Raw genomic sequence first — 26,219 nt, 5'->3', positions numbered from 1 at the left:
TGAGCGTATTGATTGAATTTTAAGTGTGAGTCTGTCTACACTGATACCCATAGAAAAAAAAAAGTTTTTGGCATGATGAGGATTCAATTCTTATAAATTTCCCTACATCAATTTATCACTGTATATCATAATGGACCCCCACCAAGATTCAGCATTACATGACATCAACGTTATGAAGTTAGCTACGCTATTTTAATCGATGAATCTTTTTGCAGCTGTTAAATTCTACGATTATTGAACAAATTAAAAATGTAAAATTGTAGAATATATTTTAGTATCTCTAAGACTTATGAATGGAAAATTTGTATTAAATTAACCGCTTTTTATACAACATGACGCACAAAACAAAATTGGGAACTTTTTATTAAATTTTAGAAAACAGTACACCCAGTTTTGAATCATTTTGTACGATATTATTCACTAAACAGCTAATTAGGGGAAATGTAAAACAGACTTCCTGAGATCACTTTTTCACTCGAAATGCTTCTTTTGGGCATTCTATTTAAGTGGCTTCAAAATAAGACCATTAACAAACCCGGCAGTGCCCACTGTGCGGTAGTGGTTTATCATCAGAGACTCATCGTCCAATTCTCACAAAGTGCATCCAAACCAACGAAAAGTGACGTCATAAACACGCAAAACGTACAAGAGGCACTCACTCCAGTAATGCCTATTCTAATCAGTTTAGTGTTCAAGTTCACAAAGTTCGCACGCATTCGAACGAACCTCGAGCAACGACTCAAAAAGCACATCTGCTACGAACAATTCGTCGAGCGGCGTCCTATCTGAAAAACAGGTTCTTCCTCATCTTCTTCGGGATCATCCCTTGGATTGAAGTCAGAGTTCTTCGTAATACACAAGACCAGACTGATCAACGGCCGAATTATGAGGATGACAATCGTCTTCAGTGTTGTGATTTGCTGTGGTTGAGTCGGAAGCTTTTTTTTCGTTCATACGAAGCGCAGTTGGGAAACAACGGGTGTTCAATGTGGATACTAAATAGTCGACCAGCGTGGAAATGCATTGCACTGATCTGGATCTTCGCAACGTTAATTACGCCTTCGATGCAGCAAATTAGTTGTGAGTAGTATTGTGTGTTTCTGGTTCAGGGGATTTTCACCGTGAATGAGAAAATATTCCTAGTAAATTGATTTGAGCTGGATGCTGAATTCAAAGTGAACTTCTAATTCAAACGGAAACAGTGATAATGTTATCACAAAAAAAAGCAAAACAACGGTGTTTCGTCTGTATGAAACCATTTTTGTGATTAGGTCAGATGCATTAGAGTTTGGTTGGAACGGAACCACGACGAGCCTAGCTGGGGGAGAGACGTTACGCATTTGATGGGGATTCCCGTGTGAATTCATTTATGCATCAGCATGCTAACTGCACTATTACCTGTTAATGAATTCACAGTAAACACAGACTGATCAATGGGGTACTTCATATTTCATCTGTGTATTCTTATTTAAGCAAACACTGATCTTCAAAGAGAGTGGTGGGCTTTAGCGTATAGAGCCGTATATGCCAGTGGGCATACCATTAAATTGATACTGTGAAGAAGTTCAAAAGAAGTCCAAAGCCGGAGAATTTTCAACAGAATCGTCGTAAAAATATGTAGAAAACTTTGTACGCTAAGGAAATCTCTTGCAGAGATAATGGTAGGATGAAAAAAGTATAAATACCTTTAGGTCAGTGTTATGTCCATTAAGTGTAAATGGAATTGCTAGAGATTTTGTGCGGATTTCCTAAGCAATTTTTTGGTAAAAATTCATTTAGAATTAATGAAAAATAATTTAAAAAAACATAAGGGGCACACCAAATACCAAAAATCGCTGAAGAATGCAGAAATTGTGTGAAATCAAGATGATGTTCAAGAAAAGAAAACTTTTGTTAAGAGCAATGTTTGGGTAGAATGACACATTCAAAAACTATGCACATCTTTTTGAAAAAGTTGAGATGTTTCAAAACAGATATAAAATTGACATATCGCCTGAAACTTTGAACTCAATTAATATTGATTTCGAATATGAAACAACAACAACTTAAAAGTATGAATGTATTTTGCACCAAAGTTGAAGTAAATGTAGACAAACTACTAGTTTGATCCAGCACCGCATATCTTCCAATTTTTGTCAGCTAGATTTGTTTCATGATATCATTATAATTTATAAAAAAGTGTATCAAAATTCATTCGTTCTTCATAGTATCAAATATACATGTAAAATAAGAAGAACGAGCTTTCCGAACAATATCATTCAAAGAGTCTGTTTTTATTTTAGCATAGCATAGCATAGACTGACTGTAGTGTACATGTCAATGGTTGCTACTCCGTGATTGATCGGAACTGGTAAGAATTGCACTACGATCCAAATGAATAAGGGATGGGAGTTTCCGCTTACTCTCGAAGTGCAATTTTAGCAGATCTAATATTATTGATCAATAACGGCGCCGGCCAAGTCCTTACAGTCAGTTGGGAAGGGGAAGGAATGTTAGGGTGTAATGATTGTTGCTTCTAGAGACCGAGAATACCTCTGCATCTCCACAATCACCACGGGAAGGGTGTTTATTAGTGAGGGAGGAAAAGATCAGGGAGTCACCTCTGGTCGGTGATGCGATCCATGGACAAGGGGGAAATATACGACTTATATTTAAAGCTAGTTTTGTATTTTTGTCTCGAGAAGTTTTTGATAGAAGCTTTAAAAAATACGTCAACATCTGTAAGACGTTTTTATTAATGACGAAAACTGAAAATTACATGTAAATATTTTAAATTATATGAAACAGGAATAATGCCGACACTTGTAGTGACGAACCATACATAGTTTGTTTGAAAATTACATATGAGTATTACTGTGCATTTTGTCTCGATATGGTAGAAGTTTTAAAAATACGTCAACATTCACAATGTCGAACAATTCAAAAGATAATTTTTAATAATGTCAAAAAGAGAAAAATATATGTATATTGAAATTGTATAAGAAAAAAGCATAATGCCGACTCTTATAGTGACGAACCATACAAAGTTTGTTTTAATATTACATAAAAGTTACGCTTTCAAGAAAAAATGTGTTATCACTAACATGAAACGAACTCACCAGTTGGTAATCCATCCTTGACTGAACACAAAACTGACACTGACAGCAAAACTTCTTGGCGTCCCGAAAACAAACCGTCTTGCTTGGGCCTTCCCAAATACCTACCCAGCAAGACGCTCCAAAACAAGGAAAAAATTCTCCGGCGACGAAAACACGCGCGAAACCGTGAGCAAAATCTATCGGACGACGCAAAACCGAACTGTCCTGCTTGGGCTTCATCGTAACTTACACTCAAAATAATCCAAACGTCATTGTTACGTTTTCACATGATTTTTTTCCATCGCACTTTTCACGTAGCTCTTACGTAAATCATAGGTAGCCCAGAATCTGAAAGAGTCTGTTATTTTTTCATCATTTAAACTCCGTGCAAAAGTTTGAAATCACCTCCTAAAACAAAGTCTCGATGACTAATTCAAAAGGCAATGAATTAATCTTACTTCAAAGTTAGGGTAACGGTTGTATTTTGGACCCCTTAAGGAAGTGATTTTAGTTTTTTGTTCCAATTAATTAATTGCACAGCGTAACCAAGTCACATAATATGCCAAAATGTAGAGAAAAACTTCCTCTACGAGATAAAAATGCTCATACAGTAATGTAGGATCCAAAAAACGTCTAAAATAATTGAATTGTGATGCACTGTTTTTCATTATTTTGGACACACCAATACGTTTTGGACCCTCAAAGTATATATTTTGGACCACCGGCATTTTTTATCGTTTGGCGACAAAGTCCACGACACTGGTTGTATAATATGCTTGCCCATAGTCTAATCAATCGATTAACAATGGAAAACCGATGAAATTCTTCGCTTTTAGTTTAGAAATATGAAATAAGTTTTTGTTTACATTTCGAGAGGGATTCGCGATAAGGGCCTATCTGACAAATCAATAACAATGAGAAAATGATCAATGAAATTCTCATGTGCAATTTCAAATCCCAATTGGATAAAATATACTCAAACTTTAACCTTTTCACTTTAATACACATTTCATAAACCTAGTTTTAAAATCCTCATTAATACCACACACATCTCCTACAATTCCCCTAGCTATTTCGTACTCAAAATATCTTTATAGGTTTCGCCTAAAACGTACTCGAGAATTCCAGTATCGCCCAATGTTATGAGCCTGTAATCGATATTATTTTCAGTGTCGCCCATTACTTTTGCGCCGTGTTTACCTTCTGGTTCCAAGTAAGCCCACCATGTACGCCTTGTTTATTTTTTGTTTGCAGTGTCGCCGTTTACTCTCGCCGTGTTTTGATTTCGATTTCAGATGCGCCCATCACTTTGTTAAACAAAAACACAGGCGTAATCAATAAAGTGTGTGGTTTGGCATGAGGTGAAGTTTCGTCTTCTACAAATTTGCGTTTTTTGAATAGTTAAATTATCGATAGGGGAAAAGTTCAAGTGCAGTGAATAGACAATCGAGCTACAATTTCAACGCTATATTTTCTTAAATTGTGTACATTTTGTCACTTTCGCCTGATTCGCGAATCTTTCTAGATTTGAAAAATTTCTGACGGCTTCAATTTCTGTGTGTAACGTGTTGTAACGGTTGCATGAATGAACAGATTAAATTTAATTAATTTCAGATGAAATAAACACTTAGTCTATGTATAAACGGTTGATGCAAATGCGGAATAATCCTATCTTTCCAAATGGCATGCGAATTGAGTTGGTCTTTCGATTAAAACTGGGAAATTTCCAGGAAAATGGCCCTGGGGGTCCAAAATATATAGGGGTCCAAAATATATAGGGGTCCAAAATATATTGGTTACCCTATTTTGTCAAAAACAAACATTGAATCGTGTTTACTTAATTTTTACTTAAAGTTGTTACAATTCCAAAAGTTACACTGAAATAACATGGCTGATATTCTCACCATTGGATTGACCAAAATTTGGTCATGTACGTCATTACGATCGTAATTTTAAATTCTTCGAAAGACACTTGCCATATTTTTTATGGGAAATTCTATCAACTATTCAAAATAAATATAGCTGTAAAAACTATTCAAAATAAATATAACAGTTCGATGTATTGTGCAAAATATTGGGATCACTCAAACATGCACAAAACTCTATAGAATGTTATACTAAATGACCCAAAACTATTTGCATGCGTCTCAGGTGACCCAAAAGTTTGGCACGTTACATACATCATGTTGAATCATGTCCTGCAATTTTTACACAATGACTATTTAATTAGTTCTGAATAGTTTCCAGATTTTACCGCCAAAATTATGCAAGCACCATTTCAAAAATGTGAGATTATGATTCTAATACCGCATTAATTTGAAGCTTAAATTATTTTCCAGAATATTGTTTTAACATCTTTTTAACAATTTTAGATATTTTTGGGTATTTTTTTTTCAAACTCCTTTGTTACATTCGACAAATGTGAAATCTACTAATATGTGAAATCTATGAGAAATATTTTGATACAGAAAATACCGGTACTAGAACATTCTCGATACCGATACAAGTATATTCGGTACCAGTACTACTGGTAATGAAACCCTTGTATGGATGCGTTTTTTGATTGGCATCTTGCAGGCTCAGTAAAGCTCAAATTACTCATGTAAATGTTGCAAATGCTTTGAATTGGTAATAATTTACTATTCCTGAAAAAAAAACATTCCATGGTGCACAAATTTTGAGAATTCGAGACATTTGTAGGTTAAGTCCTGTATGACACTAAAATACATCATTGAAATGCAATAACAAAATTCGTTTTTGTGTTTTCAAATCGGAACTTGCACGCAATAGAAATCATCATATGTATCATATATGGATAACAAGCCTGCATGAAACTAATAATTTTGGAATTATGAATTTATCAGCTGCTCGGAACTGAGACATCTCCCACTAAGTGAAATCAGCAGTAATTAATTTTTTTTTGTTTTATTTAAAGTTAAATTATAGTTCCTAGTAACTCTGGAGATGACAGTAGTGGAACTTCTGAAGTAACTTCAAGCGGTGTCTATGCATGCATACTAATCCAGAAAGTATATTTAGGCGGACATAAGGTTATGTCTCGATTTATTAACTTTACAACCGTAGATGCCAGTGTTGCATTTGAACGCGTTCAAATGCAACACTGGCATCTCCTTTTTTTGAATTTCCTTCGAGGCTAAGTTTAACATGAGATGATAAAGCTATAACGGAGAAATCGATTGGAGGCTCTCAAAAAAATGATTTATGCGTGATTTTTGGACATCCTCCAGGTACAGATAACAGACTTTTAAAGAAATATGATCCGACTGGAATTGCCGTATGTCTTCGTTTTATACAGAGCGCAATGACTTCAGTTTAAAAAGGCGTCCTGTGGGTTATATTTTCAATCATTGGTATAATATATTACAAACGTTCAAAAAATCAAGTAGGGTAGGTGTACCAGTTATGGCCATAGTGGTTCCCTATTTCGCCATACAAAATAACTTGAATGTCTCCACATTTTGAAAAGTTATGTGAGTTTTAGCAGTAAGATATAGGATTTATATTGATGTTGAAACATTCAAAAAGATTTAAAATGTGAAAGTCATTGAAATTTCACATATGGCCTAATAGGGAACCACTATGGCCATAACTAGTACACCTATCCTAGTAACATAGCAAATTTGCCCGTTATTTTTTTTAATATGATGGTTCACAAGAGTGAATTAATATTTCCTCACAGACATTCCCTAATAGATTATGAAAAAAATCAAGCAATTCACTGAACTATTTATGTATTCTTATGTGGCAAAACTAAAAACGTGTAGTGTAAAACATTAAAAGAAAATAAAAACAAAAAGACAGCATCAAACGGCCAGATCAAAGGTCATCAATGAAGCAAATTGAAACTAAAATGTTGGGATTCTTTTAAATTGCTATCAGAAATATCGATAATTTGAGCGTGATGTTGTCGAGAGAATGTAAGTAGTTGAAGCATATGAACTATTAAATTCTACATAAATGAATTATCTAGTTTCGTTGAGATCAAATGAGACATCAGGAATTCTGCTTGATTTATTTCAATTTAAAATCAATCATATACGAGATCTGGGCAAAAATGTATCATTCTCATATGAGAATTTCCTGCACGTAAAAATATAATGAAGTCCAAATGCTGGTGTAAACCGGATGCTCTGATATTTCAACATATCTTCTTTTCAAGGTCTTGTAAGGTCTCCATTACAGCTTAAGTATTTCTGACCATAATGTCTTGAGAGTGAAATTGATTGGAATTGAAGCGTTGCATTGTGAAATTACTACCTTTGAAAGTAGCATAGCATTTACAAATATGTAATTTATCTAAAATTGTTCCATTTTGGACAATGCTTCTCTGACTCTAAAATGATTTTATGGCTTTTACGTAGGTCATGTACAGCGAAAACATTGCCCTATAGAATTTGTATCTTGAAAATTCTTTGAAATGTGTGAGCGATATTTTTTTAAATGTACTATGTATTTTGTAATATAAAATTAAAATTTGCTTCAATTATATACAAAAGTTTATAATGCTTACAAACATTCTCTATTCAATTAAAAATGCTTTTTTGTCGTCCTAAACACGACTTTTTCATATTTTCATATGTTTGTAATACTTTTAGGTTCATTTTTGCTAATTTTGAAGTGTTTGGAATTTTGTCGCGAAATTTTGATTTCTGGCCCATTGTGTGACGCTAGTGTATGTGAACTTTTTGGTTTACCGGTATCTCAGGATCCTACCAGCTTAGAAAGATGGCGTCTTCTACAGAGTTTTTCAGTAAGTCAAGGGTTATTATTTTTCGAGCTAGTTGATTCAAAACTTTGTCATCAGGTGGTATAGAGAGGTCTAAATTTTTGTTTATCCGATGATTCAGGAATCTGATCAATTAGAAAGGTAGTTTCTTCGGAAAAGTTGTTCAGTAGCTCAAAGTCTCTCATTATTTGAACCAAGAAATTCGAGGTTTTGCCCCTAGACAGCGTTAGTGATCATAGATTTTTTATTTTTCTGATAGCGGAAGCATGATCACTTAGAAAAATGGTGTCTTCAGAAAAATTAGTTAGTAAGTTAAGGACTATCATTCTCAGGTCAATTAATTCAAAATTAGCCACCTAGTGGCACCAGTGAGCATGACTAAAATAAAGATAATTTACAAACTTGATCTCAACTCTCAAGGATTCGTCATAAAATTCGTATGAGTCCCGGCTCATTGTAATATTTATGGAAATGAACAGGCTGATTCTTTAGCTAAATTAGGTGTGAATCGTGGCGTAATTTTCAATCGTAATATTTCGCCTTCTGAATATTATTCAAAATTTAAAAAAATATCTCTTTCCAATTGGCAAAATTGTTGGAACTCTAGTGATAAAGGACGTTGGTGCCATTCGATTTGTCCTAAAGCAAGTCACATTCCATGGTTTAAAAATATGTCAGTTAGTAGAAATTTTATTTGTTCATTTTCGAGGTTAATGTCAAATCATTATACTTGCAACAGCCATTTGTATCATATCAACATCAAAGATTCTAATTTGTGCGATTGTGGGAAATCCTATGAAGACATTGATCATATAGTATTTCATTGCGACAAATATATTTCTCCAAGAAACAAATTAATGACCAGTATAACTAATTTTGGAATCTCAGTTCCTGTGTCTGTGCGTGACATACTAGGTGCAAAATGTTATCCAATTTTAAAATTATTGTTCAATTTCTTGAATGAAATCTTGTATTTTGTTTGATACTTCGTTGTTGCTTTTTTCTTTTCAATTTGTTTTCAGATATCAATAAGGTTGTGCTTCGTTCCCTGACTGGTTTTTATTCGACTGAATTGACTGAATTGATGCCCTTATTCCATACCTAATTGATGTCCCTTTCAAGACAATGGCTCTGTTATGGTTCGTTACCGTGTGAGCCTTTAGTTTTTAAGTGTGTTTTATAACGTTTTGTGAAAAGATAAAGAGGTTTTGTGCCTCCTTGAGAAAGATTTCCTAAAAGAAATCACTCAAAGGGGTTTTTCCCTCTTTCAAAATTTTTGATTAAATAAATAATAATAATAATAATAACTGAACATTTCTACCGAAAACGCCACCTTTTTGCATAGTCATGATCCTGAGATAAATACGAAATAAAATTTGTTTGCTGACTAGTGCCACCTGCTGGTTAAACTCGAGTATTATGGCTCAAATAGAGATTGCCTCTTATTTATCTGCTGAACAACTTGGACAAACACCCCATATTTCAAAGTGATCTGGATCCTGAGATATTCTTAAAACAGAAATTTATGCTTACTTGCACCACCTGGTGGCAAAATCTCGAATTGCATGGCTCGAACAATGATAGTTACTGACTAGTTGTTCATTAAACTTTGACGAAGACGCAATTTTTTGAGTATTCAGGATCCTGAGATAAAATAAAACAAAATGTCGCTGCCAACTAGGGCCGCTTGGTGGCAGAATTCTGCATCTTAGTGCCCACATCATGTTAGCCCTTTATCTACTGAACAATTTTGCTGAACATCATGTCCCTCTGTTTCGATGACCTTTTAAGATATTGAGCATTTATAAAACCGATCCTAAATATTAATTTCATTCATGAAAAACCGGTCGTAAAAAGAGGTTGGAATGTATTCAATGCTTCTGGAGGATTTGCCATGCAGTGAAGACTTGGCCCATCGTCGGGCAGCTGTTGATGAAACCAACTTAATAGCTTCCCACAAACTTATGTGCTATAGACGACAGAAGATAATCCGGGATCGTATGATAGTTTTAACATTCTAGTTTGTGGTCCTTTTTGTAAATAGGATACATAACCCCTTTCTTTCACTCCTCCGGTAGCTGTTCCGTTTCACAAATTATCACAATAAGCTGGTGCAGATGGGCGGCCAACCTCCTCGGGCCCATCCTCAATACCATCATTACCACCTTGTTGTTCTTGAGCCAGTGATTCCTCAATGAATTGTTTCACACATAGATTGACAAATTCCTCAGAGGGTTTTACTCCTGGCGTTCAATTATTTTCTTCAAGATTCTAAAAGATTACACTATGAATTCTTTAAGGAATTCCTCGTAGAATTGTTTAAGACTATTCCAGGCTTCGTGCATTTTTTATTCAGATCTTCCTTCGTGAATTATTTTTGAGATGCCTTCAATAATCGCCTATAACACAATCTGAATTTATCCATCTTTTTGCAAATTCTGCAGGAATACTTCCAACAACATGAAAAGAAATCTCCACGTATTGCCACAAAAATTACTCTATAACTGCCTCTAGGGAATCTTCCAGGAATCTCTTCAAGGCTTCTGCCATAGATTTCCTGAATATACGATATTTGCTTTTGAACATCGAGGAACTCATGTGTGAAGTCTTTTATATGAAAATCATCATAAATTCCAAATATTTTTTCCAGAAGTTTCTTCACGAATTCTACCGAATGTTGTTTGCAGAGATTCCGACAAGAAATTAATCAGGTATACTTTTACAGATTTCTTGACTTGACTTGACTTCTGCCTAGGATGCCTCATCAGCTCTCACCATTTATTCGCTATTTTCTATGTCAAATCCTTCAAGGAATGTTCCAGAGTCTTTGTATGGATTTCCCTATTAATTTATACGTAAATAGTTTTCAAAAACTGCTGACACTTCTTCTGAAAATTTCTTCAGGAATTCTATCAAGAAAAAAATGTAACATTTTTTAGAGGTTCTTTCTCTCCTTCACCACTACAGCAATCTCAAGGATATCCTTCATTTCTCGAATGCATGTTTTTGTCTTAAAATCAACCATATGGTTCTATCCCGTTAGGCCGAATGCCTTTCGGCCTAACGACATTCGGCTTAATGACCTGCACCCACTATGCTACCATGCGCAAACTGTTTCAAAAATGACCAATAAATCACTACAAACAGTTCTCCCAGTATTCCTCCAAACTAAGTTTCAAGAAATCTTGACGTGGAATATTTCTCGATTTTTTTCTGTTGATTCGTTGCAGAGTTCTTTCAGGAATTTCTCCAGTAATTTCCCTATGCATTTTATGTGATTCTGGGGTTTCTTCAGGGATTTCTCCGATGATTTCTCTAAAATCTCTAACAAGCTGTGTGATTTCTCCATATATTCCTGCTAGACCTTTTAAATGCTTTCTTGAATTACTTCAGGTGTTCTAACAAGATTTTTTTGTTTTTGCAAACATTTGTACAAGAATTTTCACAAAGCTTCCTGCAAAAATTTATCTAAAAATCCTTTACAGAATTTTCCACAAGTTCCTGAAAAGATTCCTCCGTATATTCCAGGAAGAATTTTTCCAGGTGTTACCATGATTTTTAAGTATTTTTTTCAGGAACTATTTCCAATTTTTATCAAGGAATTCTTCTTCTAGGGATTAACATCCCCACTGGGACAGAGCCAGCTTCTCAGCGTAGTGTTCTAAGAGCACTTCCACACTTATTAACTGAGAGCTTTCTTTGCCTAAGTTGTCATTTTTCGCATTCGTATATCGTGTGGCAGGTACGATGATACTTTATGCCCAGGGAAGTCAAGGAAATTTCCATTACGAAAAGATCCTGGACCGACCGGGAATCGAACCCAGACACCTTCAGCATGGCTTTGCTATATTCTCAGGACATCAAGTATCGCCGTGTCTGCCACACGATATACGAATACAAAAATGGCAACTTACGCAAAGAAAGCTCTCTGAAGAGAAGGTAAAATGTTGTTTTCATTATTCTGCAACTATATTTCGAACCATTCTGCATTTCGTCAAACATTCAAACGTTAAGAGTTTTTGTCCTATATTTGTTCCTGTCATAATCCCGGAAAATACCTATCGATAAAGAACCTTGTAACTTTTTTTCTGCGATTTCTAGAAAAATCTCAGAAGAATTTCATAATCATGGAAAGATACTTGGAGAATTTGCTGATTAAATCTATGTAATAAATTTTAAATTGTTCTCATAAAAGAATTTTAAAACAATATTCCTGCGTTATGTCATGTGATAACGAAGTATTTCGAAAATTTCTTTCTGAATAGTCATGCTTTTTACTTCATACAGTGGTGTATGTATTCCAATTGCTTCGGGAGGAAAAGCTGTCCGATTGGAAGTCAGAGATAAAAAGACAAGACCGGTCGGTCCAGGATCTTTTCGTAATGGAAATTTCCTTGACTTCCCAGGGCATAGAGTAAAATCGTACCTGCCACACGATATACGAATGCGAAAATGGCAACTTTGGCATAGAAAGCTCTCAGTTAATAACTGTGGAAGTGCTCTTAAGAACACTAAGCTGAGAAGCAGGCTCTGTCCCATTGGGGACGTTAATACCAAGAAGAAGAAGAAGAAGAAGGTCTTGGATCGACCAGGATTCGAATACACACGGAAAAAAATCCGTTGCCGGATTCATGAACAACAAGTCATATCCGTACGCTTCGATGCTAACTGACTTTAAAATGGCTTGCTCAATTTTTACCACCTAATTAAATTTCAATCTTGTCGCTCCCTTGCGACGCCTATTCACCTATTCATTTTCATCATTTGCACAAATCTTCTATAGACTTCCTTTACCTTTGAGTCGCATGACCGCTATAGCCATAAAAAATAATATAAATCACGATCGATACCTTCTCCTATGATTATTATAACATTTTTTTATCATTCTATTCTAATTGCAGCATTCTTTCGAGACCGACGAAAAGTGTGCAACTATTACGAGTGGAAATGCGACAGTGGCCAGTGCATTGAGTCGCACCAGTTATGCGATGGCGTAGTGGACTGCAAGGACAAATCGGACGAAACGTCCAAGGCTTGTGCGTTCATTCGGTGTCCCAGTTATGCGTTTCGCTGCCAGTACGGAGGTTGTGTCGACGGAAATGCCATGTGTAATGGCATCAAGGAATGCGCCGATAGCTCCGATGAACACCTACATTGTCCTGGATATAGTGACGCGTTGATCACCTCTGGAAATTGCTCGTAAGTATGAATTAGATGTGGTAAAGAGTATTGTATGTCTAATTGGAACTATACACTTCCAGAAACACCGAGTTTCAATGTCAATCCGGGCAGTGCATCCCAAGTGATGGGGTTTGCGATGGTCGAACGGACTGTGATGACGAATCGGATGAACAGCAGAGAATCTGCAGTCTCGTATTTTGTCCATCGTTCTCGTTCCGCTGTAGCTACGGAGCGTGCATTGGTGGCTATTCGAAGTGTGATGGCGTCGTGGACTGCAGAGATGGCTCCGATGAGGATGAGATACTTTGTGGAAAGCCATTCCCATCCACCACGCCCAAAACGGTAAGCTCTACGACCACAACTACGACAACGACCACCTCGGCACCAATTATTCGAGGTCCTGTTGGATCCTGTACGGTGCCCGCACAACCAGCGAATGGACGAATAGTGCTGGATGAAACTGCTCAAAACGTTCTGATCGGTACTGGGGAATACATCGAAAACTTCAACTCTGTCTTCGTTGTTTGCGATGATAAATTTACCATTAAAGGAACGGCTAGCAATATCTGTCTAGACGGGGAATGGTTGGATCCCTTTCCAATTTGTGAACGTAAGTTTCTTATGTGAACACCTATAACTAAGATAACTAATTTCTCTTATACCTTAGGTTACTGTTCGGAAGTCCCCATCAACGGTATAACCGTTCAGCCGATTTGTGAATATCAGCGAAAGCAGATTACCTGCAAAAGACCACTCCCTCCAACGACCAAAGTAAGGATCGATTGCAAAGTTGGTTATCAGAAACCGTTGGGTCCGATCAATGAAACTCTTACGTGTATCGACGGTTCTTGGGACAGTTCAGTGTTTCGATGTGAGCCCACCTGTGGAACACCAACGCCAGATGCTGAAGCATACATTATTGGAGGTCGAAATGCCACCATAACGGAGGTCCCATGGCATACTGGAATATATCGAAATCTGGAAACAGACACCATCGAAGATCTTCGATCAGAAGATTGGCAATATATTTGCGGTGGTACAATCCTTACGGAACGTTTAGTAGTATCCGCGGCGCACTGCTTCTGGGACGTTACGTCGTTCCATGATCTTCGTTCGTTCATTGTAACCGCAGGAAAATATCGACGGCAGTTAAACGCAGTCGAGTCTCTTCCGGCACAAATTCTGCGAGTGCGGGAGCTCATTGCGCAGCCACAGTACCAAGACTTTTCCGGATACTACAATCTGGACATTGCCATAATAGTGTTGAGCGATTTCATTGTGTTCAAATCGTACGTAAGGCCGATTTGTTTGGAGAGGGACTTGCGGACTGAGAGTGAAAAGCGAATCAAACCGAACAGTTTGGGTCGAGTTGCTGGCTGGGGATTGACTGTTTCCGGGGGTGAACTGAGCCCCAACTTGAAGGTAGTGGACATTCCAACTGTGGATTACTATACGTGTCGGGATTTTTCACCGGTGTCATATCGACCGTTTTTGACTGGGGATAAATTCTGCGCTGGAGAACCAAAAACAGGTAACTATTAACAGTTCATGCAGAACATAGATAACTGCGAAACACGTTTTGTTGCTCAAGCACCAAAATATTACAATTTACTTAATTAAGTGTTGCAAAATCAACTGCCGTTTTCATAAATATCATAGCACGTCTGGTTTTTGAGATATTAGCTGTTAAAAATCAAGAATTTGATTATTGCAGCCAACTTGCATGCAAGTTTGCCAGCTTGTATGGCAATTTAATTGCTTGATTTTCTACACAATTCAAACTTTATGCGTATAACAATACATATCAACAAAGTTTACGCTCAAAATTTATGTTTCGATGGTTTAGAAAAGTAAAGTATAATCAAACCAGTGTTTAATACAACTTTTGCGACCTAAAGCTAAAAATTGTGACGTACAGGAACATTTCTGAGGACGGCTTCAAATTCAGCGACCCAAATTCCACTATAGACACATAATGTAATCCTTAAGACGCAAAAATGTAATTCTTGGTACGCCGTGTTATAATCAATTGGAATTTGCAAGTATCAATTTCAAAAACTCCTGAAGGCAAAATCTTGTTGAACGAATTAAATTCACTCGTTTCATCGCCGGATTCAATTTACGATCCCCCGATCATCCACTTTTTTAACAATTGATCCAAGAAATTAAACGCCCATCTGTAACTTTTCTTCCACAGGAACTAGTGTTTGCCAGGGTGACAGCGGCGGTGGTTTTGCCCTTGCCAAGGAAATATCCGGAGAAACCGTATACTTCCTGTACGGTGTCGTCAGCTCGGCACCCCGATCTGCCAGCGGCAGTTGCGACAACACCAAGTACGTTGCGTTCACCGAGGTGCAGAACTACATTCCGATGATCCTGGATGCCGAAAGTCGATTCCCTGTGATATGAGGCAGTGATAGAAATAAATGAATGATTTACACAGTGACTTAGGTTTCGTTTATTTTCATCTTCTTCATTGGAATGTACTCAGCCAAAAACCTAACTCACTTAACTCCATCTGGCGCGTTTGATTTCACTCAGGTTCCTCTAGGTCTCCTATCAGTTGTCATCAATAAAATCACAAAAAGCTTCACGATAATAGAAATTGTTCTCATCACTTCGGCGCTGGTTCTGTTAAAGTTTCTGCTCTGCTTGCTAAGCCTTAACACTGATATCAATTCGAGATTATTTATAAGGGAAAATATATTTGACTGGAATATGTCACGAGATTCCATAAGCAAAATGATTAAAGGTAAAATGGAATTATAATCAAAGGCAGTTAGGCAATACATATTGGTTCATCTGTCGATGCCAATCTTTAGAAGATTGTTCGAAATAGAGTGCATATTTAATAAAATCCGAAAGGGTGGCGAACAAATCGATTGATTTTAACTTCTCTAATATGCGTGATAAAGAAGCGATAGATCTCTCGGCAAAATTTTAGTAATTTTTCGTTAACAGCATTTCCGCGAATACAATTATACTATATATAAGTTAAGTGGATGTTTGGAATGTGTTTTTTTTTTCTGAATTGTTTGGTCTCCTATCATCAATCGCGTTCGAGCATCCAGATCCGTCCCAAAGAGGTTTAATTGGACTGTTAGTCTTGTAGCGATCTGTTGGCGGTGATCCATGATGCTTAATGGTTTGTTAGTTTTTGCTGGACCATCTTCGAGTTAGCATGGTTAGTATCCAGACAGATCAGCAAAGGTTAGATCCAATTCAGCTGCGATTGCTTTGTACTTTGATTTTTCCTTGGTAACCTCCTCTGAAATGATTATATGAAATATGACGAGAATGAGTATTTGAAATATCATGTTGTCTAACAATCAATTTTATAATCTGAGATATTCTATAATTAAATTTGACATTAGTATAAATTATCTGACAAATTGATCTTCTATGGTCTGATCAAGAGACCTGCGTAGATTTCGTCTAAACACTAACATAATTGATAACCAAAAGAATGTAAAAATATAAATAAATGTAGTCGCACTAGTCTCAACCTCTATTGGAATTTAATCCTTGTTCTAATCGATAATTAGATCTTATCTTAGTTTTCTTCAGATCTTTCTTGCGTTACCTATCAAATATAGCGCAGAAGCATACAGATTTATCATCAGTGTAAAATGTACATTAAATGTAGGTGCAGATAAAATTCATTAATTTATAACAGACAACCGCTTGAGCGCAAATTCTGTTTCAACAGACAAACATTTCAATAGTTGATTCGCGTAAACAAAACAGATTTTCAGGTTGCTGGAATAAAACGCGAAAATTCTTTCCATTTTCCATTGTTAATCGATTGATAATCAACAGTTTCTTTGACTTAGTCACCAACTATATGAAAATGCTGGGGGTTCAAAATATATACTTTCCAAAATAGTTTGAGGTGTCCAAAATTGTAAAAAGCAATGCTTCATAATTTAATTACACTCAACGTATTTTGCACTATATATCACCGTATGAGCATTTTTATTTCACAGAGAAAGCTTTTCTCTACATTTTAGCATGTTCATTGACATGGTTACGCTGTGTCAATAATTGATTGGTACAAAAACCCAAAACCACTTCCTTATAGCGTTCAAAGTACAACCGTTACTCTACATGGTAGATGCCCGGGTAGAGTAGAATTGCAAAAGAATAACAAAATTTACCATTAAAATAGAATGTTTGAACAGCAAAATTTGTTCTTTGCTTGTTTGAGATAAGAGATAAAATAACAAAAATAATAACTGAGTTTGTATGTTAGAAAAACTAAATCATAACATATTTTGCCATTGTAATAACAAAATAATAGTAAAAAATAGGCAACCTTTAGGGGGAGATCCCTCAGTACCGGACAGCACTCAATACCGGACAAAGTCGAAACATTGAGAAATCATGGTCCAATCAAGATGGTGTATTAGTAGTAAAGGAAGCTATTATGGAGACTAATGTTTGCGTAGAACAACACATCCTTGAATTATGCATGCCTTCTTAAAAAAGTACAAAAGTTTGAAAATTTCAAAAAAATTTACGTGTTGCCTTAATTTTGAGCCTATTTAGTAATTATTTTGAATATGAAAAAAAACTTTGGATCACGCAAGCATATTCGAACATAATCCTATTTTGATAGTATGAATGTATTTTGTACCATAATTGGACTAAATATGGACAAATCACAATTTTGGTTAAGCACCTCCTGTCCCCCAGTTTCGGACAGCCTGATTTGTTATATGATATCTTTGTAATTATTGCACCAGTGTCTCAAAATGCATTCATTTTTCATGGATTCCGTCGATCATGGTATCAAAGATGCAATAAAAATAAGGAAAATGAACATTCAGAACAACATCATAAAATGTGTCATTTTTCATCATATAAGAAAGAGGTTTTTTATGTACATCTTGCTAACTAAGAAATATTCAAATTGTTCTTGTAAATGTTGCAAATGCATTGAAATGGCAATTATATACTATTCCTATAGTAAACACATTCAATGATGTTCAAATTTACAGAATTCGAGGCATTTCCAGATCGTGTCCGGTATTGGGTGCTACCTTTCAAAATCGATTAATTTGGTACTAAAATACATCATCAAAATGCAATGTCAAAATTCATATTTATATTTTCAAATTTATTTTTGTACACTATAAAAATGATAATATTTATCATAAATGAGTAACACGAGCGCATAAAATCAATATTTTACGAATTATGAATTTAGCGGCTTAAGTGTCCGGTACTGGGGGATCTCCCCCTAATAACAAAATATGTTATTATTTTGATATTGATAACAAAATAATAACTAAATAAGCTATTCACGAGTAGATCAAAATAACGGTAATTTTAGTTCTTTGACTTCCATATCTAAATTTAGCATGATTTAAAAATAAACTTTTAGCTGATACGGGATGATCGCAGCAAGCCGTGCGTGCGGGCGGCTGCGTTTTGAAGTTTGTGTCACGTTTACCTCGTTCCGCGTTTTTTATTTTTTCGTTCCGGCGGATGGTGCTATGCCACGTGCAAATGTTCTGTGGAAACATGTTTTTTCAAATCGATAAAAGTGTATTTTAGATATTAGTGGAGTTTTGTTTTACTTTTTTTCGATTTTCTTGCGTTTTGATCGAGAGTGCTCTGTGATAGCTCCAGCAATTAAATTCGTTTCGCGCGACTCGTTCCTCCTGTGTGTTGAGTTTTTTGTCGATTTTTCGTGCGGTGCGTGCATTTTGATAAGCAGAAGTTTACGGCTCACGTTATTGTTCACTGATAGAGGAGCGACGGATTGCAGTTTCGAAAAATGAATTTGGTGAGTATGTTCTGATCAGCGGCGCATGATCACAATGCGTAAATATTAACCATTTGTCGGCCAGAACGTTTACCGAAAGTATCCTATGGCACTACCCTTTCCAACAACATTCCACAACGTCCCGTAACACCTATGAGAGGTCGTAGAGTTCTCTGCATCTTTCTTAAGTAGGTGTTCAACCAATCATCCTTTCCCATTCCCCAGCTTTCGCAAGGACGTGGCCAGGACAGCTCTCGACTATTGGAGGATGCGTCAATCTTGTCTAAGAGTTAGAGATTAGTCCCAAATTTCTGACTTTGGTAACGGACGGGAAGGAGGCAACCCTCATACAATGGTCTAGGACTGTACCACCTACGAATTTGTGCGAAATGCTTAATGCTAATGCTAATGCTAATTTAAAAATAAACTTTTAGCTTTCCTGATACAAAACTTGCTTTTTGAATCTAACATACAAATAGTAAAATGAGCTATTATGGCAAAATGATATTGGTTTGTTCTCGTTAATTATTTGAATAAAGTTTGATGGCGTTGTTTGTTATTCTTTAGATATTTATTGTTTTTAATATTTTTGCACAAATAACAAATTTTACCATGATAGTATATTTTGTTATTGATTAGTTATTACATTAATTTCAAGTATAACATATCAATGACAGGTTTTGCTATGATAGTATGTTTTGATATTGATGAGATATTTAGCGTCATATATCAATAACATAATAATGGTTAAACTAGATATGATTGCAAAATTTGTTCTTATTTTACCATTATGTTGTTATTCACCTCTACCCGGGTTCCCCTACATAAAACAGTTTTTGAGAATAAGGTCCTAATTTTTTGTATGAAATCTTATATTTATTCAATAACACAAAAGAGCATGTTCTTGCAAGTACTTTACGGATATTTTCACGCTCAAATAACAGCTAATTCATAAGTAATAATAATAAACTCAACTTTGACACTTTTGACTATGTTTGACGTTCACTTAGCCGCCAAAAAACAACACAGGGGTTCTGTTTTTTTTAACCTTTCGGTCGTCGCGCGAATTTTTGTAATGCGAGTAGTCGCGCGTTGTACTTTGTACAACACCCTTGGTTTTGCGAATATCCCAGGAGTCTGACCACTTAGAAAGATGACGTCTTCGGAAAAATTGTTCAGTAGCTCAAGGGCTATTATTATTATAGCCAAGAAATTCGGGATATTGCCGCTAGGCGGCGCTAGTGAGCATGGAACTTTTGTTTCTCAGATCTCATGATTCTGACCACTTAGAAAGATGACGTCTTCGGTAAAGTTGTTTGGTAACTCAAGGACTATCATTGTTTGAGCTATTTGATTAAAAATTTTGCCACTAGGCGGCGCTAGTGAGCATAAAACATTTGTTTTGCAAATATTTCAGGAGCCTGATCACTTAGAAAGATGGTGTCTTCGGTAGAGTTGTTCAGTAGCTCAAATTCTTTCTTTGTTCAATCCTTAAAATTCGAGATTTTGCAAAATAATGATAGTCCCTGAGCTTCTGAACAACTTTGCCGAAGGTGCCTGTCTAAAAAGTCGAGATCCTGCAGTATCCGCAAAACAAAAATTTCATGCCCACTAGCGGCGCCTGTTGGAAAAATATCCTATTTCTTGGCTCAAATTATGATAGACCTTGAGCTACTGAACTACATTGCCGAAGACACTATCTTTCTAAGTAGTCAGGCTCCTGAGATATCTGCAAACAAAAGTTACATGCTCACTAGCGCCGCCTAGTGTCAAAATTTTGACTCAACTAGCTCGAAAAATGATACTCCTTAACTTACTAAACAACTTTGCCGAAGACGACAACCTTCTTAAAAGTCAGGATCCTGAAATATCTGCAAAACAAAAGTAAAACTTCCATGCCCACTAGTGCCACCTAGCGGTCAACTTCCGAACTAAATAAGGTACCATCAGATAGCGCTTCACCTCCAGAACAACTTCAATAAAGACCCCAAGTTTCTATATTATCTGGATTTTAAGATATGACGATTTGAAACTATGGTTCCCTTGAACCGTACATATGTAGTGCGTTCATTATTATTCGACTTCCATGTACATTTGTTGATTTTACCGTATTATAAAGGGCCATACTGTAAATAAAAACTGTCGAGTATTATTCTTAAGAAGATTCTTGAGGAATACATTTTGGTTTGGTGTCGATAGATATCTTTGTTGCAAAATGATAGCATATAAATCACAACTGTTGTACAAAATACAACAGCGCGACAGCCAGAAGGTTAACACTGGGGTTGTTCCAGTCTGACATTTCTGATGGCGCACGAGAAACACAATTAACCCAAAATCGGAGTTAAAAACTAAAGATGTGGCATAAACAGAGAAAACAAAAAATATAGGATAGGGCTTTGGGACTCTATTGATCTATTGAGTCCAACGACATATAAGCAAAAGAGTGCAACAAAGCCATCCACGCATTTTGGGGGCTTATTGAGATGGAGAAGTTTAGAACCATCATAAAAGCATCTTAAAATACCTAAGGGTATTCGATAATTAACCTGTACCCGTTCAGCAAATGGAACAAACGTGCAAATTGCGGCCATTTCGGCAATTCTTGAAGGATTGCCTTCGTTTTAGTTCGAACGAAATTGTCTGGATGTCTAGTTTATCGATAATTATCTATTCATTTTCTTGGAAATATCCACCGGTGTGGAGTTATAACGATAGGACACTGGGTCAAGTCGGGTGAAAATGATCTCAACTTCGTTTTCAATCAACTTTTACCCAACTTATTAGTATAGATTCAACACCACTCAACTTGTTTTTATGGGACGTCACGTGGCAACTAAATTAGACAACCGAATCAGGTTTGGCTTTGGGTATTTTTTCGGTTCATTATGGGACCTACATACGAGGAACCGGCATCTAATTGAACAAATTTATGTTTCTTCTTGGGGGTGTTCATTAGCCGAGTGGTTAGAGTCCGCGGCTACAAAGCAAAGCCATGCTGAAGGTGTCTGGGTTCGATTCCCGGTCGTTCCAGGATCTATTGGTAATGAAAATTTCCTTGACTACCCTGGGAATAGAGTATCATCATTCTTGCCAAACGATATACGAATGCGAAAATGGCAACTTTGGCAAAGAAAGCTCTCAGTTAATAACTGTGGAAGTGCTCATAAGAACACTGAGCAGAGGAGCAGGTTCTGTCCCAGTGAGAACGTAAATGCCAAGAAGAAGATGTTTCTTCTGAACTGGCAAATTTAGGTTTTAAACAGAATCATTTTGAAAAAGCAGCTCTGAGCTGATTTAGCAAGATCATTTTCTTAACCATCTAGTAATATTTAAAATAATTCATGGCACAAAACTTCCAATTGGCGTGGAATGTGCCTTTGGGCCGGCCTTCTGAAACTTGAAATTTTCCCAGACATATCATATAGGTGACCAATATCCTTTCAATGATTCCCTACGACCATGTCTGAGTTTTTGAAAATGCTTGTACTTTTTCCATCCAAGATGGCCGTCACAATGGCCGACTTGAGACCCTACTCTGGTTTTCAAAGGCACTAAACTGGAGAAATAGTAGGCGAACGTTCCTGATCTTCTTATTTTAAGCTCTCTTCTAGTGCACAAAGCCAAAATAAAAAGTGCACTGTTGTTGGATGCTTCCTTTGTAAGATTAGTGTCTGTGATGTTTTAGGGCAATCTTAGAAGTTAGATTCTAAACTGTTTTACCTTAACTGGCTTTGAAAAAACAATGGATGAAAGTATCGAATGAATCAAACCATAGAGCTTAAAAATGCATCAGTTTAGAGGACAATAAACTCCTCTACATTGTAGTCGAAAAATAAAGTGAACAACTAAAACCAAATAAAACATAACAAAACTAGCACATAACAAAAAAAATATATTGGAAGGCAAAAATAGATAACAAAAGGATTTTCGAAACATGAAATAAAAAGAAACAATACGATAACAAATCCGTCTTAAAGCGTTTAGCATTGCGTTTTTACTTTGTTTTATTATTATTTAAAATCTTGTCTAATAAATAAATATCATAATACATCGAAATATAAGAAGATAGTGACAAATCCGCAGCGTCACAGTGTGGAACCATTCTTTGCTCCCGGCAGTGTTGCATCCGATTTAACATCTTTCATATTCATTATTACTCGTGTTCTTTTCTTCCTTTTTTAAAATAACAACAGCAACAATTTGATCTTCCAAAATCATAAGTTAAACAAAAATAAATCCAATATTCGAAAGAACAAAACTAAAGAAACACATCTCTCTCAATATACGCGTGCAACAGAAATCGAAACGGTTTTGATGGGGAAACCGCCCAGCAACAGCCGAACGCGCGCCTTTCTCGCGGATTTCTCCTTCCAGATGGTGGTGGATTGGTACAGATGGTAGTCCACTGGGGAAGCATTCGACTGGTTCGTCCACTTCCGGTAAGCGATGGTGTAGTTTCAAACGGTTGCCACATGGCGCCGCTGCGATGAATAGATGATGTTGTTGCAGCCATTTTGCAAGTTCATTGTCAAAAGCAGTTCAATCGATCGGATGGCGTTTTTCGATCGTGTTTCCGTTGGTGTATGATTACGATGATGGTTGTCGCGGATTTGCAGGTGTTGTAGGTGGTGTTGATGGGAATGGTGAACCGTTCTGGAAGCCACGAAGGGCCTCCAGGGCCACCGCACGTCGAGTGCCCATCGCGGGCGGCCTCTATTCCTTGAGGATGAGTTCGACGAAGGCGGTGTCCAGGTCGTCTCCGATTTCCCTGTACTTCTCCTTCTCCATGACGAGTTCGTCTGTTTGGTTGTTAAGTGGGCGTGGTTTCGAGTAAGGTTTAGGATGGGATTGGGGATAACAGGGATTGAAAAAATAAGAAATACAGAACAGAATAATAATTAATGAACAGATCCGAAAAATTAACGGTTGGAAATAAATATGATAAATTAAAATAAATTTGTAACGTTACCTAGTGGCGGCGGTGAGGTTAGGTAAGCACAACTCTAGCTTGGAAGTAAACGGTAATAAAGTTTGAAGCCATTCCAAAAAAGATTCGCAGGGTTGTTGTTTGGTCCCTTTGGTTGGATTCGTACCAGGGGGTACGTAATATTGGAGGGGTTTATGTATCCTACCACGTGGTGTAGGATCGCGGTATACCTACTTCGTTGGTATTTAGTAATAGTGATCAATACATCGGAAGAGGAAAGTTGCTTCTTACTCAATCAGGACATTTAACATATTTAGCAGAACATCAGATATATTTTCGAGATTTATGACCATAAACATAAGACTAGACTAGATATCACCACATAACTAATGACATAAGATTCTGAACTCCCTTACCCACTCCTATCGGTTAAATGTTAACATTTCTTGAATCTGCTTCTAACAAATGAACAAAAAAAGTAATACCTGGTAAAATTCTAGGTATGTTGCCAAACGTTCAAACTACAGTTAGACATTTCACAAAACATATGTTAAGCAAAAACAAACAGTTTTATGTGAAACTAGTGGGCCCGGCAAACTTCGTCTTGCCATCAAGTAGGCTGTTGAAAAACGTCATGAAACGTCCCGTACAAAATGGCAGTTGCGTTCACCTCCGTATTTCTCGACATTTACTGTACCGTAATTTCGGGTGAAATTGATCATTTTTCACGGTTTTTCTAGTCTGTTTTCTATAATGTTAACAATGCCAAACAACTGAATGCAGGAAAACAAGTACGAAGGTGAGCCTCATCGACTTATGTATAGAAATTTTCTAACAAATGTCATTTTAGTGTTAACAAATATCTCTAAAATAAAAAAATCAGAGGATCTCATTTCGGGGTGAAATTGATCACTTGTCAATGCCATTGTTGTTAGTTTTCAAAACAACTCTACATGATAAATTTGAGCTCCATGAATCCGAATATGCTTGTCAAATTCTTAACAATGCAATATTTATACAAAAAAAAAATAGTTAAATTTCAAGAAATACGCCTAAATGTATGTAATTTCCTAAAGAATTCAATGATATCTAACAGAAATTCAATAATTTCAACCATATGAGCTAATTGGTACGAGTTTTGGTGATGAAATCAGGTTTGGAGATATATCTCAAGCATCCTGACAAACTTTCAGGTTTATACCATGTTCAAATCCTTACTTACAAATAGAAGTTCATAGGTGTTTGTCAATACTGCACAGTGCATGATTTTGAAATTTTACATTATTTCCATAGTAATAAACATTCTTTAACGCAAAAAACTTCACAACACACAATTCGACAATAGTTACAACAAACAACGTTCATTTACTGCAGCTTACATTGATATTTGTGCTCTATTACGAATAAATAAAATCGTGTGATACGATGATCAATTTCACCCTTCTGATCAATTACACCCGATTTTACGGTACTTTTTATGTACACAAACACGTCGGAACTCTTTGTGAACATAATTATGGAAAAATTTTCAAAATCCGATAGCCCGTTCTCAAGCCATTTCGTGACATACAAACACCACTTCATTTTTATTTATATAGATATCCAGGGCTGGTGGCGACTGAGTGTCATAAAAATGGGAACTTTAGAGAAAAAAGAAACCGATTTGGAGCCCAAAAGAGACCAAACAGGAATTTAATAGAGACCATACGGTAACCAGAAAATGAATGTATTACAAGTTTGTTTTAGGAAATCTGACCAGATATTTATTATTGATTGCGACAAGTATTTATCACTCGTGACCAAGGATTTAATGCTTATTAAATTGGGAGAATCTCTGTAACAATCATAGTTTGCAGCACATCATGGTAGCGTTTTCATCGTATACTGCTACAGCTCTTATAAGATTGGGGGGACAAACCCCATTTAAACAAGCACCAAACCTGGAGGACACTATTGCTATCGAATGTTCGGGGATTGTTTATCGTGCCAGTCATATAGAACACCTAACCCAAAGGTAATCAAGAGGGAAAAAAGGTTTTAATCTTCGCTCTCTCTTTCTTTGGGGCTCTCGTTCGCTGCAATTATTTATCAAACTTGTTACAACTTACGATACATTGCTAATCACAAACCGCTATAGATGGAATGTATTTCTTCGTTTACTTTAATTGTGATTCCAAATAATATGAGAACGAATTCAGCAATGCCTGCTCGTCACATTACGACAAGTAATACTGTATGCATGTTTTTTGCAGGAATTGTTTTGAAAACTAATAATAATAGTTATATTTGCTGGTGGGTATCAATGCAGATTTTATATTGAACATTTACTCGAAAAATGTTTGCAAGAACTGCAAGAGCACGAGAATGATTTCTTGATAATTTTATTGTGAGTACTGTGAAAAGCGTTAAAAGATCTGCTAAAAAAAAAAACTACTGAAGAAAGCGGTGGAAGAATTGATGGCAAATCTCTGAAGAAAATCCTGAAATAGTAACTGGGAAAATTTTCAGGATAAT

General features: G+C 36.3%; 2 protein-coding genes across 17 annotated transcripts in view; one reads left to right on the top strand and one right to left on the bottom strand.

The window, feature by feature from the left end:
• Positions 1-579: 579 nt before the first annotated feature.
• LOC5575994 (modular serine protease) lies at positions 580-15,451 on the top strand. Its single transcript, XM_021851694.1, has 5 exons — positions 580-1,080; positions 12,726-13,023; positions 13,086-13,615; positions 13,673-14,536; positions 15,203-15,451. The coding sequence occupies exons 1-5, from the start codon at positions 987-989 to the stop codon at positions 15,412-15,414; spliced, it is 1,998 nt and encodes a 665-aa protein (XP_021707386.1). The 5' UTR covers positions 580-986; the 3' UTR covers positions 15,415-15,451.
• A 40-nt stretch (positions 15,452-15,491) lies between these two features.
• Positions 15,492-26,219, bottom strand: part of LOC5575995 (tropomyosin-2) — a 122,325-nt gene continuing 111,597 nt past the window's right edge. For 7 of the 16 annotated variants that reach the window (XM_021851689.1, XM_001655904.2, XM_021851687.1 and 4 more), the window contains one exon: positions 22,744-23,577. In XM_021851689.1, coding sequence (XP_021707381.1) covers positions 23,492-23,577 — 86 coding nt within the window. In that variant the 3' untranslated portion in view covers positions 22,744-23,491. Of the gene's footprint in view, positions 16,274-22,743; positions 23,578-26,219 lie in introns of those variants that run through there. The other 9 variants (XM_021851691.1, XM_021851671.1, XM_021851669.1 and 6 more) reach the window with 3 other exon arrangements.

The sequence above is a fragment of the Aedes aegypti genome, chromosome 3, assembly GCF_002204515.2.
Source record: "Aedes aegypti strain LVP_AGWG chromosome 3, AaegL5.0 Primary Assembly, whole genome shotgun sequence".
NCBI lineage: Eukaryota > Metazoa > Arthropoda > Insecta > Diptera > Culicidae > Aedes > Aedes aegypti.
This window is presented reverse-complemented; position numbering and strand designations above follow the sequence as displayed.

Excerpts from the sequence above, each read along its gene's own strand:
- LOC5575994 (XM_021851694.1), top strand. The coding sequence starts at position 987 with ATGTGGATACTAAATAGTCGACCAGCGTGGAAATGCATTGCACTGATC. Across the intron at positions 1,081-12,725 it reads TTCGATGCAGCAAATTAGTT|CATTCTTTCGAGACCGACGA; the intron begins GTGAGTAGTATT and ends TTCTAATTGCAG. Across the intron at positions 13,024-13,085 it reads ATCACCTCTGGAAATTGCTC|AAACACCGAGTTTCAATGTC; the intron begins GTAAGTATGAAT and ends ATACACTTCCAG.